This window comes from Marmota monax, unplaced genomic scaffold, assembly GCF_021218885.2.
Source record: "Marmota monax isolate L192 unplaced genomic scaffold, Marmota_monax_Labrador192_F-V1.1 WCK01_AAM20220418_F8-fsc00098, whole genome shotgun sequence".
Taxonomy (NCBI): Eukaryota; Metazoa; Chordata; class Mammalia; order Rodentia; family Sciuridae; genus Marmota; species Marmota monax.
The window spans coordinates 417,186-434,935 of NW_026694639.1; the positions used below are offsets into that span (position 1 = coordinate 417,186).

The 17,750-nt window shown below is 36.4% G+C and overlaps 1 protein-coding gene and 1 pseudogene across 1 annotated transcript in view; one reads left to right on the plus strand and one right to left on the minus strand.

The window, feature by feature from the left end:
- The window catches only part of CUNH10orf67 (chromosome unknown C10orf67 homolog), a 118,424-nt gene that overhangs the window by 73,646 nt on the left and 27,028 nt on the right, over positions 1 to 17,750 (plus strand). Inside the window, exons 11-15 of the mRNA XM_058572309.1 lie at positions 11,608 to 11,688; positions 11,874 to 11,942; positions 12,635 to 12,714; positions 12,789 to 12,854; positions 17,392 to 17,479. Of these exons, the coding sequence (XP_058428292.1) occupies positions 11,608 to 11,688; positions 11,874 to 11,942; positions 12,635 to 12,714; positions 12,789 to 12,854; positions 17,392 to 17,479 (384 nt within the window). The remainder of the gene's footprint in view (positions 1 to 11,607; positions 11,689 to 11,873; positions 11,943 to 12,634; positions 12,715 to 12,788; positions 12,855 to 17,391; positions 17,480 to 17,750) is intronic.
- On the minus strand, positions 2,864 to 5,891 carry LOC124078277 (dnaJ homolog subfamily B member 6-like; annotated as a pseudogene).

Genomic DNA, 17,750 nt, shown 5'->3' on the forward strand with positions numbered 1-17,750 from the left:
TTCATCTTTAGAGTCTGTTCTCAGAGGCCAAAATTGAAAACCTGAGCAATATCCTGTTTAAGATTCAACTGAAAGGAAACTCTTATATTCTACATTGTTTTATTCTGGGAAGTTTAATGATGAATTAAATATATACTTTCTATATATATTTGGAACTGAAAATATCTTGGTGAGAATAATATTTAATATTTGTTGCACATTTTTGAAAAAATATTATTTGTTAAACATCACTTGAGAGATTTTGTGCTTTTGCTCTTCTTTATTTTGCTGTGAAAAACAATCACAACATTTTATTTGTGAAGTTTATATTATTTTAGCATAATTTAAATTAAGGACTAAAGATTTTGCTCTGTAAGTCAGGAATAGATAAATTTGAGATTTGGATAATTTCCTGTTTTTCCCCACATACTCTCACAGTGGGCAGATGCTAGGTTCTGACTTCATGTGACACTGACTGGGTGGTAACATAAGCATCATGCTGGACATGCAGGGACCCATTTTACCTCTTGTGACATGGTGCTGCTTTGTTCCACTTATCTGGGCTTCAGCTGTGGGTTTCGCTCCAGTTCCCACTGGGAGCTGAGGCTAGCCCTGAACACTAGGTCATTTGCCTAGTCTTGGGTCTTTCTCCCCAGAAGACTGAGCATTTGACATGCTGTCACTCATCCTGATTGCCATTATTGCACATGCCAATGCTACTGCTTGGTGCTGTGTGCTGTGAACTCTTTCGGTATCAATGCTTGCCAGAGCCAGGCCAAAGATGGCTGTACCCTTCTGACGCTGGCATTGGACTATTGGCCAGTCATTTTGAATCCAGTTCTACCAACTTGTCAGTTTCTTCAATCCTGGTGTCTTCAGCCCCAGATTCTCCAAGTCTCACCTTTCCACCCTGGAAACTCATCAATAGAGGTTAAAACACAACCCATGTTTTTTCTTTAGAAATTGATGATGGTTGTTAAACTTTTCTTCATTGAATACCTTCTTTGTTTTCTTTTCCTTAATGCAATCTCTGTTCATCAAGAAAACTGAACTTGAGCTGGGCGCTGTGGCGCACACTTGTAATCCCAGAAGCTTAGGAGGCTGATGCAGGAGGAAAGTTCAAAGACGGCCTCAGCAATTTAGTGAGGCCCTGTCTCAAAATAAAAAAAATTAAAAAATGGGCTGGGGATGTAGCTCAGTGGTTAAGCGCCTCAGAGTTCGATCCCTGGTATCAAAACCAAAACAAAACAAAACAGAAAACTGAACTTATTAAGGTTATTTGTTTTGCTTTACTTACTTTATCACATATTCCTTTCAATTTGTTTACCTGAACAACCCCAGATAATTATTAATATCTCACTGAACTGATTTAATTCTAGGTAAATACAAAGTGTTAAATTTTATTAGCCTGTGCAGCTTAATTAAGGAACAAAGGCACACACTTATTTAAGCTTCAAAAAATCTTTAAAATAGCTTGAGGATCTACTTCACCAACCTCAGCGTGGGAATCATTTCTCTATTGAATGGATACACACACACACACACACACACACGCACACACACACACACACACTTACTTCAGTCACCAGATTAACTGAAGTCCATAATATTCATCACATTAGTTTCAAATAACTCCTTTTCCTCTTCCTGAACTGGAATGGAAAATGAATTTAAAGATGTAGAATATAAAAAAGAATCATCTATACCCAATGCCATGAATGTTGTGGACTCCACTTGACCCAGTGGTTGCGTATATACAGTGTGCATTTAAATTCATGCTATCAGAACTGGACATGAGCTTAAACAACCTCAAGTGTAAATTTGAGAATATACAAGTGAATTCCAATCAAAATATATAACATTTCTACCTGGTTCGCATTAAGTAAATCATAAGCATATTTTCAAGGTGATCTTAAAAAAATCAAGATTAGAAAGATATCAATACAGGGATTGAGGTTGTTATATAACCATTGGAAGAGTTAGGAGAACAGAATCTTAAAAACAACAAAAAATATTTTAGACTGAAGTACTTCTCAACAGCTGGTTGAAAAGTAGTCAATAAAAAGCTGATGCATGGGGCTGGGGTTGTGCCTCAGTGGTAGAGTCAGTAGTAGAGCGCTGGCCTTGTATGCATGAGGCTCTGGGTTCGATCCTCAGCACCACATAAATGTAAAATAAAGATATTGTGTCTACCCTAAAACTAAAAAATAAATTTAAAAAAGCTGTTGCCTGTGTAACTAATTAGAACAATTTTTTTTCACATTTATTTTCTTTTTTTAAAGCAAATGACAAAGACCCAGTTTACCAGCTTAAACCTAAGCTTAACATTACATATTTAAATAATTGTCAAAACTTTATTAAGTTGCCAGCATTCATGCACAACTAGAAATCATTTTTAATTTTATATTAAACCAGAAATATATTACCATTAATGCATTGATATCTTTCATTACTAAATACTGGGGGGAAAAAAACCAAAATATTTCTATAGGAGACTCATCCTGGCAATGTTAGCTCACAGCAGGCTGAAGTTGGTTCACATGTTGAACACAATGGAAAGCAGATTAGGGCTAGTGTTAGGATACAATCTTGTCGTCACACTGCTCAAAGTCAAGACTCACCTTAGATCAAGTTTAATAAAAAAGCAAAGTGCATACAGGGATTACCACAATTTTAAAGACAAAAAAAGTGGTCCTATTGTGTGGTCTCAACAATAAATTCAAAAGTCACATGGGGGTTCCAACGAGCTGTTTATAAATACTTTAGATTAGGTACAATTATACTAAAAGTTAAATTCATCTGAAATATTAAAAAAAAAGTTCCTGTTAGTCCTCAAATAGTGCTTGTTAATAGTTTAACATTTCTGTTAAATGAATGCATTGAATTACTTGTTATCCAGGAGTAGCAGCTGCTCCTTACCATTTATCATTAAGGACTTTAACTGTCCTTCTTCTTCAACTTCTACTCTTTCTTCATCATTCTTGACAATTCTTTTTGTAGTGATTTTTCTCCCAATTATTATGTTGGTAGAAGTTGATGTAGATTTGAAGTTACCCAACCCACTGCCGCCATATGATGTAGAAGAGAATGAAGTAAGGCCACCGTGATCTAGTGACCCAAGTGAAGAAAATCCACCTCCAAATGATGGAAATCCACTGAAAGCAGTGAAACACGAGCCCACGCCTCAGTTTCTGCTTCCTCAAGGACCCCTTTGGTTCCCCAAAAAAGTCTTCAAATGGGTTTTCAAAGAAGTGGAACAAAAATGGGTCCCTTTCACCAAAAAAAATTCCTGAAGATCTCACTGGGTTCCAGAATATGAAGCCAAACTCAAATGGACTGTCACAATGACTTCCACCCCCACCTCCACCATTTAAGCTTTCTTTGCCATACTTGTCATAGATGCTCCCTTTTTTGGCATCTGATAACACCTCCTATGTTTCAGCTACTTGTTGGAATTTTCTCTCTACTACTTCTTTATTCTCAGGATTTTTATCTGGATGCCACTTTAGTGCTAGTTTCCGATATGGCTTTTTGATCTCCTTGGGTGAGGTATGTCCCTGCAGCCTAGAACTTCATAGTAATCCACCTTGTTTTAACAGATTGTTGGAACAAGTCCGAGGATACAGCAGATGGGACAAGGTGGGCAGCCAGATCCTCAGGGTGCCGCAAAGTTGTGCTGGTGGCATATGCAGTGACTCCTCACCTAGAACAGATTTTTAAAATTTTTTTTAAAATAAAAAAATCTACTTCAATTTGTTAGGAACCTCTGGAACTCTCCCACTAAATATCTTAGTCTTCAGCAATAAAGAGTCTTTTTTAAGAGCTCTCCAAAATGCTACTATAAAACTCATATCTGTCCATTCATCTTGCTCCAAATGCCTTTGGATAATCCTTTCTAATGTTTCCATCAAAGGTACAGTTTTATCCTTCAAAAACATTTAAAGTTTATAATATAGATATTTTTGAGGTAACAAATTGATATAATTTGTCTTGGCAAGTATGGCATTTGATGCCAATTGAACCATTTCGGAAGGTTCAATTTCTTTCTGTAGATCTAAGTTTCTGTCTGGTATCATATTCACTTTTGGTCGGATGGCAATGAATTCTTGGTTGTTGCTTGTGTCTGAAAAATAACCTTTATTTCACCTCCATTTTTGAAACCTCTGTTTATGAGCATAGAAGTTTTGGTTGGGAGTTTTGTTTTCTTATAATAGTTTGATGACATGACTACATTGTCTTTAGGCTTACATAGTCTCTGACAAGAAGCCTGCTGTAAATTTAGTTTCTATGTCTATAATGTATTTTTTATTTTGGAATAACTTCAAGAGTTTATCTTTGCTTTCTCTTTATCCTGATTCAGTTTCTTGAATTTGTAGCTTGCTGTCTTTCATTAACTTATGACTATAATCTTTAATTACATCTTTGCCTTCAAATACAAACATGTATCACTTAATAATGGGAATATGTTTTGAGAAATGCATTGTTAGATGATTTTGTTGCTGTGCAAACATTATTAAGTATGCTTACACAAACTTAGATGATATAGACTACTCTACACCTAGTTCATATGGTATATACTATGATATGCACAGCACCCCCACCATGAACCCAAGTATCAGTGAAACCCATGACACATGACTGTGTCTATGTTAGATTATTTGATATTTTTACAGAACTCTTTTATGATCTGCTCAATCACTTTGAATTACTTGTTTTTCTCTGTTTCAGTTTGTGAAATTTTTAAAAACTCTATCTTCAAATTCAGGAATTGTTTTCCTCAGCTGTATAGAGCCTATGATAAGCCTATCAAAATTCTTATTGTTGTCTTTTTTATTTCTAGTATTTCCATTTTATTCTTTTTAACATTTCCTGCCTCTCTGATAAAATTCAGGTTACTTGGGTGTGATGTCAGCTCTCTGATGAGTTCAGCTGTCATTTGGACTTTTCTTACTGTTTGTGTTGAAGTGCCATTTTTTGCTTTCTAAGTAGAAGCCAGACACCTGAAATTTTTACATATAAAACAGATCCATATTCACTGTACAAAATTGACTCAAAAAAGAAATGTCAAAAGGAGAAAACAAAAAAAAATCCTGCCTCCCAAAGATAGCCATTATAAGCATCTTGTGGCCTTTCTTTTATACAAGTCTTGTGACTTTGCACATTCAACACAATCTGGGGAACATTGTTCCATGCCACTTAATATCTATAATCAATTATGTCCAATATTTCAATCACAGAATTAGCACTATTTGCTTAGCCAATCCCTGTCAATTTACAAGTGCCCTGCTGAGACACAATTTCTGTTCCTTTGCTATCATACAATGGCTTCATCATCTTTAATAGAGACATTTCACCATGGAAGTATCCTGATTATAGTTTTTAGATTGGATAATTTAATAGAAGATGTGTATGCTACTGCTATGTATCTGACCATCTTTAGTGAACAGAAAGTTCAGGAGGCTCTGGAATTGGATGAGGAGGAAAGCCCACTTGGACTCTTGTGGTCTACTGGATCTTCAAGAAGACACAGTTGAGATTTGCACAAAGCCCAGACCAGCATGGATCCTACATGGCTGCACATTTTGATCATTCTGCCAAAATGATTCAGAGCTCCTTGGCATCTGCAGTAGAATCCATGGAGCACATCGAATGAGGAAAGTCTTGTCCTGTTTTTGAAAGATTTTGCTAGCTTAGTGATTTTTGTTGGAAAACTCACAAGTCATAACTTTTTTTCTGACTTTCAGCCTCTGTGAGAAGTGTTTAATGGCACACAGCCTCATCTCTTATCCTCAATGTTCCAAATTCTCAAGTCTCTTCTGCCCAAATTTTAAGTATGCAAGGCTGGGTCTCCTCTTTCCCTGGGTTTCTAACTCTTCCTTCTTTACCTGACCAACCTCCAAGCATGGGGACATTATTGGTGTTCAAAAGTAGCTGTTTGTTGGAAGGCTAAAAAAGAAGTTAATATAAAAATCAAAATTAGTGACTCTTTTGGGAGGGAAAATCATCTTTCTTTATGATAAATCAGAAAGATTGTTTTGATAGTAATATATTTAATACTTTAAAGGAAAAGAAACAAAGAAGCAAAATTACTTTTCACTTAACCCAGAAAGAATGGCCAAGTTATGTCTAAATGGATTCTACTATCATGTATAATTAAAAAGAAACAATTAAAAAAAAAAAGAATGGCCACAATTTCAGAAGAGGGATGGTCATATAAAATAGGAGAAATAGAAGAATAGAATGACTCTTGATAAGAAAAAAAGAGAACAGGGATGTGAGAATATGATAAGGAATATGGTAACTCTTACGGTAGTTAATAAACATTATTGTGCTTCATCTATTATTACAAACCCAGACTATTGACTCCTAATTTTAGATTATTAATTTTTTTAAAAAGTATCTGAAGTGTTAACAAATTTAAGAAGCACAGACTCCATTATTAATGAATCTTATGAGCTTTTAGTTATAAATCTATGTATATGAGAAATACTTATCAGTTATTCATAATCACAAATTTGATATTGCCTTTATGATTATTAATTTACATTTTCCTACTTTCATATTAACTTTGCTATTCATATCCACCTCCATCTATTGTTCAGCAGTCCAGTGTTTGCACCTGTCAATGAAGGGACCACATAAAGACCAGCATGTGTAGTCCAGAGAAAGTGGAATGTCAGCAGCTGACAAAACAAAATGACAGTTTCATATGGACAGAACCAGGATTTAACACAACGCGCTGTAGCAAAGGGGAAAGTTCAACTCAAACCACAGAGCAAACACTCTCCTCGACCTCCGGTGCTTTTTTCTTTTTTTCCTGTCTCTTTTCAATGAAAAGAGATGCTATCTTCATCATTGTAATTGTATTGTCTTTTGGAGAGACCGAATAACCGTTTGCTTTACAGAAGATAGGCTTTGAGCAGTCTTATCTGTAATTATTACATAAGTTGATCATTACATGGGAGTCAGAAAAAAAAGGAAGCTTCAAAATTCAAACTAATTTTTTACTGAATTTAAACCCAAAGTGAATGGCATAAGATAAAATTGCCTTTCTACATGAAAACAGTTTATGTTTGCCAATTTGTCTTCCTAATTTTCTGGGAATTAATGCTTTAAATTCATGTTAAGTTTTTTTTTTCTTTTAGCATACTAGTAAATGCCCTCCAAAGGTTGGGGCTGGTTCCTACCCCAATTATTTCCATAGAAAACTGTTAACCAAATGGCAATGAACTTGCTCTGTGTTCCTTGTGCCCTTGGAAGACAGGCAGTTCAAGTGAGCTGTGTACTTCGAGAAGAAACAAGGCAGAAGGATCCAAAAGAGTGCCTGCCTCATGTCTCATTGAGAACCTCACCTTTCTCAGGGATAGGACAGCCAATGATAACAAAGGCTTTGTGTCACTTTGGGGGTAAACTGGTTGTGGAGTGCCTAAGGCACTTGGGAAAATAGGGTCACTATGCTGGTGGTGATAGGAGAGGGAGTGTGTTCTAGGAAGTTTGAGATACTTTGTATACAACTAAGGCAATATTTATTTGGGTAGTTCTAGGACCATCGAAGTCATCTCCAGAATTGTGGGTACTGGCAGAGTAGGGTTAGGGTTAGAGAAGTAGGGTTTAGAGCAATGCTCAGGGTCCAGGTTTAGGATTACACCAGTCCAAAGGAGTCTCCTATCAGCCTGGGATAAATCAAAACTATAGATCTGCCATGACTGGGGACATATTTCCATTCCTGACTTTCTACTTTTCTCTATCTATAAATTTTATGAACTGTCTTATCCAGGGTGCTTCAACAAATAAATTGATGATTTCCAAATTATATCTCTGGGATTATCTCCTCTCCAAAATTCTAGGCCCTTATCACAGTTGCCTATATGTCTTCATCTGAATGGGCCACAGGTACCTCAAACTCTGTGTTTGAATCTAAATTTACCAATTCTGGGGCTGGGGATGTGGCTCAAGCAGTAGCACGCTCACCTGACATGCGTGTGGCCCGGGTTCGATCCTCAGCACCACATACAAACAAAGATGTTGTGTCCGCCGAAAACTAAAAAATAAATATTAAAAAAAAATTCTAAAAAACAAAAAAAAGTGCTGTAAATTTACCAATTCTTTTCCATTAAAAAAAAAGCACACAAAGTTAGCCCTCTTCCTATTGTTTTTCTTATTTTAATGAATGATATGATTCTCCATCTAGTTTTACCCAAATGAGAAATTCCAGATATCTCTCTTCTAGCAAAAACCAAAAATAAACAAACAAAAACACTTATAAATTCTACCTCTTTTATTTCTCTCAAATCTTTCTCCTTTACTTCCACCCCATTTGTTCCCTGTTGTAACTACAGTGCTTAGAATTATTTTTGTACATTGTAGACATTCAGTAAATAATTTGTAAATGGAATAAGAAAGAGAAGAGAAAAAGCACTTGAGACTGTAGGAAGAAGATAATTAAGGAAATAGACAGGAATTTAAGAGGATTTTTTTAACAAAAATATTTTGGAAGACATTCAAGAGAATCTTTCATCCATAAAGCAAGGACAGACAGCTATGAAAAAGGAATAGTCTGAGCAAAGAACAGTTTCTTGGAAATAACAAAATTTTTTAAAGAAAAGACAACAAAACAAGCAAAGTAATAAAATTGACATAGCTTAAAGCCTCGTTAATAATCTGGAAAATAAAGTAAGGAATCTTTCTACATAAGGCAAAATGGCAGACAAAAATTATGAAAAACATTTAAAGAATAGAGACAAGAGGTCTAATACCTCAAATAGGATTTTCTAAAAGCAAAATAAATACAATAGGATCAAGGCAATAATAGAAAGAATAAAAGAACATTTCCATGAGTCCAGGAGGAAAATAATCCAAACATTAATATCCAGATGGAAAAGATCACTAAGTGCTAAGCGAAATCCAAAAACAAAAAGCAGATTGCCATATTTTATCAAATCTCAGAAGACATTGATTATAAAATGCACCATTATTTTATGTAGTCCTTGCAAGGAAAAACTGTTGCCAGTCAAGCTATGACATTGATAACAATTGTAAGGCATCTCAGTATCAGAGATACTAAGTTGGGGAGATAATATGTTTTTGTTAAATTAAGGAAATAGATACTCATTGGTGAAATTTTAGTTCTCCAAGGATTTAAAAAAGAAAGGAAAAAATAGTTTAAATGCAATGGAACAAAAAAAAAGGAGATTTACATTCATGTTCTCATCAGCAATACTAGTTGTTATAAAAAATTGAACAGTTTCCAAAGGGTAGAAAAAATAGTTTGAGCCCTAGGTCTTAAGGTCTTTGAATCCTAGGTCCTAAAGTCTTAGAACCCTAGGTCTTAAGGTCTTATACCCAGCTAAACTATCAATTGATCAGATAAGCAAAATAAAGACATCTTTGAACTTGTAAAAAAAAAAAGTTTGGGCTTGCGTTGTGTTTTGTTTTGTTTTGTTTTGTACTGGGGATTGAACTTGGGGGCCCTTGACCACTGAGCCACATCCCCTGCCCTATTTTGTATTTTTTTTATTTAGAGACAGGCTCTCACTGAGTTGCTTAGTGCCTCTCCATCACTGAGGCTGGCTTTGAACTTGTGATCCTCCTGCCTCAACCTCCCAAGCTGCTGGGATTATAGGCATGCACCATGGGAGTGGGGGTGGGGGTTGAGCAGATACAATAATGCACGCCTGTATAATCCCAGCAGCTAGTGAGGCTGTAGTAGAAGGATCTTGAGTTCAAAGCCAGCCTCAGTGACAGTGAGGTGCTAAGTAACTCAGTGAGACCCTGTTTCTAAATAAAATACAAAATAGGGCTGGGATGTGGCTCAGTGGTGGAGGGCTCCCAAGTTCAATCCCCGGTACCTCCTGCTCCCCAAAACAAAGAGTTTACATTCATGAAACCTGCATGAAAATTAAAAAAAAATACTGTAGCCAAATATAAAATGAATGAAACATGCAAGGTGATATGGGCACAGGAAATAGGGGAAACTAAGAATGACTCAAAAGCAAGGGAAGATAGAAAAAATTAAATGTTGACACCTGCTTACTTGGAAGAGTCTGGCTTTAGCAGCAAAGTTTGATAACAGGTGTGCACGCCCTTTCTCTGTGATCCAGTTACACTACTTGGTTTTATGGGAACATGAAAATGTTGTAAATGCTATTTATTAGACTTCCATTTTTATAATCAAAGATATTAATAAGGCATGGAGGTTTTATAGAGAAATACACACACACACACAATATAAAAGAATAGCATTCCTTTGAAAATTGAGAGGCAGAGGGAGAAAAGAGTATTGAAAAAGAAAAGAGAACAAATAAATTTCCCAACATGGAATTCATAAGTCAAAATATATTATGAATGTAATGCACTCCACTATTGTCATGTATGTAAGAAATAAAAAAAGTTAAAATATAGAAATGTATGAATATTAGTCATGATAAAAGTAACCACATTAAGGGTTAAACACACACAAATAAAAAATGGGCATATGGAGTAGAGAGAGGAGGTAGAAGATAATGTGGACGCTCTAAATTCCTAATCTCTGTTGTGAGGGAGTCCAAATAAATGTTATCATTTATTTATAATAATAACCACGAGCAACACTGAAGGAAGGGGCTAAGGGCATAACTCAGTGGTAGAGAATGTGGTTAGCATGCCCAAGACCCTGAGCTCAATCTCTAGCACCAAAAATAAGAGTAAGAAAGAAAAAAAACCACAAAATTCTTAGCTTATGAGAGTTGAGAGTTTTATGTTGGTGTATGCTATTGAAATTTTATTTTTAAAATATTCATATGCATTTTCAATCATTAAACATAAATATGAATAAAGGAATTAATAGGTTGGTACATAGAGATAAATGGTAGCATATATGAAGTACTCAGTATAGAGTAGACACTCCATAAATTGTAGCTTTTATGGCTGTTGTTACAAATTTTGTTATTTATCTGTGTGGCAGCTGATGACAACCGTATTCATCTCTGGCTGCCCTTTTATATTTCATCAGACATATGGAGAGTTGGCTCAAAGCTTCACTTGTTGCCTAACACATGTCTCAGAGTTTCGGCAGACCTATGGCAACTACTTTCTTCTGATGTTTTTTTCCTGGATTTGGGCTCCTTCTTCCACTGAATTAAGTCAGTCTCTGAATCTCATCATTTTCCATTTGTGTTTCGTTTAATCAGATACTGAATTCCATCTGATTCTGCAATTTCTATTAAAACCTCCCACACATATACACCTTTATATGTGTAAGTTTGTGAAGGTTGAAGAAGGTAAGTGATAGGGAGAGGTAGCTTCATTTTACATGGAGTACTGAACATCTCCCTGGGCGCTGATCACCAGCAGTCCAGCATACACCACCTGCCCTGTGGTTTTGCAGGGCACATTTCCTACCTTCACCCCAGCCCTCACTCTGATTGCTCAGGGGAGCTCTAGGTTCCTTTTCCTTTATGCTGCAGAACCCTTGAACCCCTGTTTCAGACCCTCCTTGACAGAGCCAAAACCACCCAGAGTGGCAACATACCAAAGGGCCTTGTGGGTCATAGAACCTATTCAGAGAGTGTTGTGGGGATAGTAAGTAGCAACTTTTCTCTGTATTGTAAGAAATAAAGGGATCATTAACCAATATTTTTTTTCTTTTAGCAAACTAAAATCTCACCTAAGTTTCCTGTGGATTCGGTGGATACCCAACGTGAACCCTCCAAAAGAAAAAAAGATGAAACGGTAAAATTTGACCTATCACTGCAGTGAAACACATTTTTTAAAAAACAGGAATAATTGTTTTAACAGTAGTAAAGAACTGGGGGATATGACTAGCATATTTTAAAGTCTCAATCTCCTTTCCCTAAAATCACATCTTGGTTCATTCATTTGAAATGTTGTATTTACCTTCTTTCTTTATTTTTTAGGGTCAGGTTAAACATCTACCACCCATGAAGACACAAGAAGAAAGGAAAGCAAAAGCCTCAGCAACTAGGGTATGATAAGCATTATTATTAACCTAGTTGTTCATATTGATTCTGGCTCTTCTTACAAAGTAACAATGACTTTGGAAGCTATCCTGTCTGTGAAGAGACAGAAAAAGCCAATTTCCTCTTTAGTATGATTCTGTAGCGTATTATTGCCACAACCCCAAACTCTCACTTATGACACGTCTACAAGTCCTTTGTTAGAGATTCATTCCTTTGGCTAAAATCTTTGTCCCCTTGCAAAATATAAAGAGTACTGAAAAATGACTTAAAACCTTAGTGTCATTGATTCAGTCAGATCCTTTCCTCAAAAGTGTTTTGATAGAAATGGAAAGTAAGAGTGTGAGGGGGATGTTCCTGCCTATGAAGAGAGATGGAAAGGCCACAGTAAAAGAAGGGGGGCAAATGAAATGACTGGTGGGGGATGGGGGGCCATGATGATGAAGTTTGATTGCTTTGTCATATGATTTAGAACTGATTTCCTTTAAGTTAATCATTTCTGGTAAATGGAGGCATGGGGGTCTTAAATTCTTCTGGTTTATAGAAATTTGCAAATAACTCTAATTCATGGTTTTCTCAAGTTATGTTCAAAGGCAGTTAGAATATGCATACTATTTAATAGAAATGGCCATTTCAGATCTAGGGATAAACAGGGCATATTGTATATGTAATTAACTTTGTGGTTTGTATTCTTTTGAAAGGATGAAGGGAGGAGAATTTTGGAGATGCACGTGGAAACGTTAAAGGCTAATTTGGAGAATCAGAAGAAGAAATTAGAAAGGTACTGGCAAGGGCGATTCATTACTATTCCTTTGTAGCTAATCCAGCATTTAACTATCTGTAAATTTATTACAGATGTAAAAAGGAATCAGAGCAGATAAACAAAAACTGGGAGAGGAAATTCCATATTCTCAGGAACAGGTATGGTATGCAAATTCTATTTATAAAAATACAGTATTCATAATTTGAGAAAATTATGAGCCTTGCATTTTTCTTTACATAATAATTAATGTTAAGTGCCCTCCTATACTTTCAACAGTCAGAGTCACTTAAAAGAAAATTTAATTTAAGATTATTGCATTCTCTATTCTCTATTTTCAAATTTAAAAGCTCAATAGGACAGGAAGGCTCGCTTGATACCTTGTCTAATCAGACGTATCTAGTCATCTTTCTCTATAGAGCCAATAAGACATTTGCATATGATATGTGACTGGTCTGTATCATGATTTTTTTAAAAATATATACTAGATCCTTTAGATCCTTTATTCTATTCTTTTCCTTTTAACACCAACTCCTTCATCCTTGGATGTATTTTTCACTCACATAATCATTTAATGGTTCTTCCTTGTATCATTGTCATCTTTTTTTTTTCCCCCAATGGTGAAAATGAAATTCTAAATCAAAGGGAGATCATTAGAGTAGAGGAAAGGAACAGGGGAGGGAGGGAGGGGGAAAGTGCTGGGGAGTGATATTGGCCAAATTATATTGTTATATGTGCGCGTGTACAAAAACGTAACAGCAAATCCCATCAATATGTGCAACAATGATACACCAATAAAAAAATACGGGAAAAAAATAAAATGAACCTGTTAAGAATCTGATAAGGCAAATAGAAATGCCAAATAGAGAAAAATACCTATTTTCCCCCTTTTACTCACATATTAACCTTAAAAAATCCACATTCTGTTTACTTGTTTCTTAACATAATTTCCCCCAGACCCCCTTCTATATCACATATTGGAAGTTCCTTTGCAAGATTTTTCAATAGTCAAGCATCATCCAGATCATGACAGAATCAATATCGATGCAACGGAGATCAATCCAGTCAGGCTTGTGGTTCACATGTGACATTATGGAACCACAATGCCCTATGTGTGTGTGCTGTGTTTCATAAGCACATGCTGTGTTCATAGCAATTCCTGTGCACATTACAACAAAATAACTAATCCAGGGTGGCACACCAAGAACCCACAAATCAGAAACAACACTGGATGGGGAGCAGAAGCTCCTCTCCTTGTGGAAAAATGGTGTGCCTTGTGCTCCTAGTTGTACTGATAACTGTTTTGTGCTCTACAAAATAAGTCTGTTAATACCTGCCTGATATACTTCTTACAAGGCAGAATGTAGATACAGGCAAAGCAAAAGAAAACTTAAATATGCATTTAATTTCATTCTTCTGGACAAGGATTTGAACTCTGACGCTGAATAGAACATCTTTCCCTAAACAGTTTTGTGGGATTCCCTTTGAAACTTAAGATTTTGTTTGTCTCTATGGGATTCATCCTATTTTTTAATAATCATTCACAAAAAAATGTTCCGTTTCAGCTCAAGTTGATTTGTTATTAACCAAGACAGTGACAATCATAGTTATTGTTTTGGTCTCTGCAGACTTTATGTTATTGTATAAACATTTAGGATGGTAGTAAATATTAATGCCTACTTCTATTTTTTTACTTAATCAACTAACTTGGGATATAATGGAATATGTCTCTCTAGTTGGTTGTTATCACTGGATTAATGCCATGTATCTATGTGACAACATTGAGGGTGTCTTTATACAGGGTTTGGCATCTCAGTATGGTAAGGACGGTGCTAGAATGGCAATTTCCTTTCACTGTAACTGATTCTAGATTAGGGGCACTCTTTTTTGTTTGGTAGAGGAAAACCTTCTGCTTATATATTCATGATTTATATTTAGTTCTGGTCCATGATTTATATTTAGCTCATGGTGAAGCTCCCTTTCCATGTCTGTTGAGTTGGTTCGATTTCCAGGAAGGCTGAACATAAAGAAGTGCTGTTGACAAGGGTGGGGGCTGGTCCTTTCTCTTAGTGTGACCTGCTTGGCATTTGTCATCATTGTCATTTCTCTTAGCACAAATGGGTGTGACACGTAGGCCCAGGACCATAGAAATCCCTACCTGGCTGATGTTAGAGTGATGTAGCAGCCTCTCCCACCTCCACGCAGGGAGACAATCCAAGTGCCTCCGCCTGAGCCATGCCCTGGTTCTGCCTGCTGCGCTCTGAGGCTGGCTGGTCTCACTTCTGCCCATCACACTTCCCATATTCATAGAAAACTGGTACATGATTCCCCCCCATGGGGGTTTCCCAGATGGAAACCCCCTCCTGCCCTCTTCTCCTCTTACCTCATCCTCAGGAGCACTGGACCACCATCCCTTCAGGTAGCTGACTATCTATGAGAACTTACAAACAGGCAAGGTACAGGCCCACTCTGCTCATTTATTCTCTTCCTCCTCCCTCTCCTTGGAACCCGTTGTAAAGCCCCTCATTATTAGATTTGGGAGAGGGTACATTTAGGTAAACAGAAATTTCACACTGTTCCCCAATTTTCTTCTTCTCTAGCTTGCCTCCTATGTCAGAGGACTATGAGCAATTTTCCTGTACCCATGTCTTCCTAACTCTGAAGTTTCACACCTGACAAACCTCAAGTCTTATGTCTTTGTCCTCAGCCCACAGAAGGATAAATATAGAAAAAAAAAAAGAACCAGGCATTTGAGTTCAATGTATTTTGTTTTCACTTGAGTATACTCATGACACATTCATTTCGTCTTAAGTGAAATCCAGATTTCTTAAGAAATGCACAAGCCAAACCAAAATAACTCTGAACTCTTGGGTAGCCAGTGGCTTTTATAAGTCTTATCCCTGCCTCTCATTCCAGCTGTCTGAATTCTTCTCAGAAGCTAAGTCCAGGTAGTTGAGAAAGTGGGAGGGGCCTGGATTATGAAACTCAAGAGTGTTCAGAAGACCTAAGGCCCTGTGCTTCCAGGAATTGGAAATCCATTTGCTGATATCTTAAGAATTTTCTGTGTTCATAAAAGAGTTGAACAGCTACTGTGCTTTCTCCTGTTGTCCTCGACAGCTGTTGGTCTCACAATCACACTAGCTTCACATTATGAGTTGTGGAGAGCCTTTTCTAAATTCTAGGAGAGATTTGGAGGATAAAATGAGAATTATTTGTTGCTAGGTGGCTTAGTAAAAATTACTCTTTAATTGACCGGACTGAATGTTTTCTTGATGAGCAAATTTTAAATGAATGACTGGGTTTTTGTTTTTGCTACTGTTTTGTTTTGTTTGCAGTGCTAAGAATCAAAAGGGCCTCACCCATGCTAGGCAAGTGCTCCACCACTGAGCCATAGCCCCAGCTCCTGATTCTTGTTCTATTTCATTGTTTAAAGGCCTTGAAGACTATTAACTTTTTCTAATTTCTTTTTAAATTTATTCATAGTTATAGTTTTTCTTTTCCATGAAATTGGGCAACTTGTGTAATTCTTCCAAATTCTTGTTAAAAAGTTATTCTTAAATGTAGGTATAAGTTTCCTATGGCTGCTATAACAAGTGACCACAAAGTTTAGCGGTTTAGAACAACACCAATTTGTTATTTTATAGTCTGGAGGTCAGAGATCCAAAATGATTCTTACAGGGTTTAATCTGAGTTGTTGGCAAAGCTAGTTCCTTCTGAAGACTCCAGAGATAACAAGTTCTTTGCCTTTTCCAATTTTTAGATTCTTCTTGTCTCACTCCAGTCTTTACTTTCCTCATCACATCGCCTACTTCTTTATCCTCTCTGATCTTCCTGCTTCCTTCTTCTTAAGTCCCTGTGGCTACATTGGAGCCACAAGATAATTCAACATAATCACGTCATCTCAAAATCTTTAACTTATTCATATCCACAAAGTCCCTTTTACCATGTGAAGGAATACACTCAAGTTCCATGGAACAGGAAGTGGATATTTTGGTGGAGGGCAACATTCAGCCTACCAAAATTAATCTTCCAGCCACCAAATATTTATGCCTATCCCATATGCAGCATGCATTCACCTCATCCTGGTGTATTCCAAAGTCTCGGCCCATTACAGCTTCTACTCAGATCTAAAAATCTCATCTGTGAATCATCTCAAAGGTCCCCCTTCTCATGATCTAAATTAGGTATTGGTGAGGCTCTGGTTAAAATCCATTCTGGATTTTAAAATTCCTCTCCCTCTGTGGACTGAAAACACATTGTTTTCTTGCAAATACAGTGCTTAATTTCTTCAGTCTTAAATCAGTGAGAAGTTGGCCACTGCATTGTTTTGACATAATCTTTCATGATTTCCCTTGATTTCTGGTAGAATAAAATGTTCCAGGTTTATCTTGTACATTCACTGGCTTAGATCTAGAAATAGTCATTTTTTGAAAGATGACCTAGTTTATTTTAGTGAGAAATTATTTTTAAGCCACAGTCTGAGCCATGGGGTTGGCTCATTTTCATTAATTCTATGCCTTTGCAAAGAATAAAAATACTTGATTTTTTTCAAGTAATAAGTTCATACTAATTTTTGGAAATTTTTACTTGGTAATATTTTTAACTTTTAATGCAATTCTTAACCACATTAACACAATATTTATTTTCTTTGCCCTATGACTTATATACATTTTAATTCCCTAGTTTTATTTATTTCAGCTTTCACGTCCTAAAGGATGAGATGTTTACTAGGCACACATTGTTTCGTCAGTTTGCAGTGCTCACTGATACATCCTTCAATTATGTGGTAAGTATACATCATCTTATATGCTAATTATGTCTGTGGATATATTGTCTTTCTGTTTTTATCATGTATTGAACTCCTGTTATTATAGGCTCTGGATGTAGTACATGCCAGTCACTCTACTACATGCTGAGAGCACAAGACAAAGTTCATAGACCCCAAGAGCTCAGTCTAGTGTGAAATGTAGAGGTGTGAACAGATTGTTACAGTGCAGTGGGACTCAGCTATAAGGGAAGCAAATGCAAATTTCAGAGAAGGGGTGACTCGTTCTGGC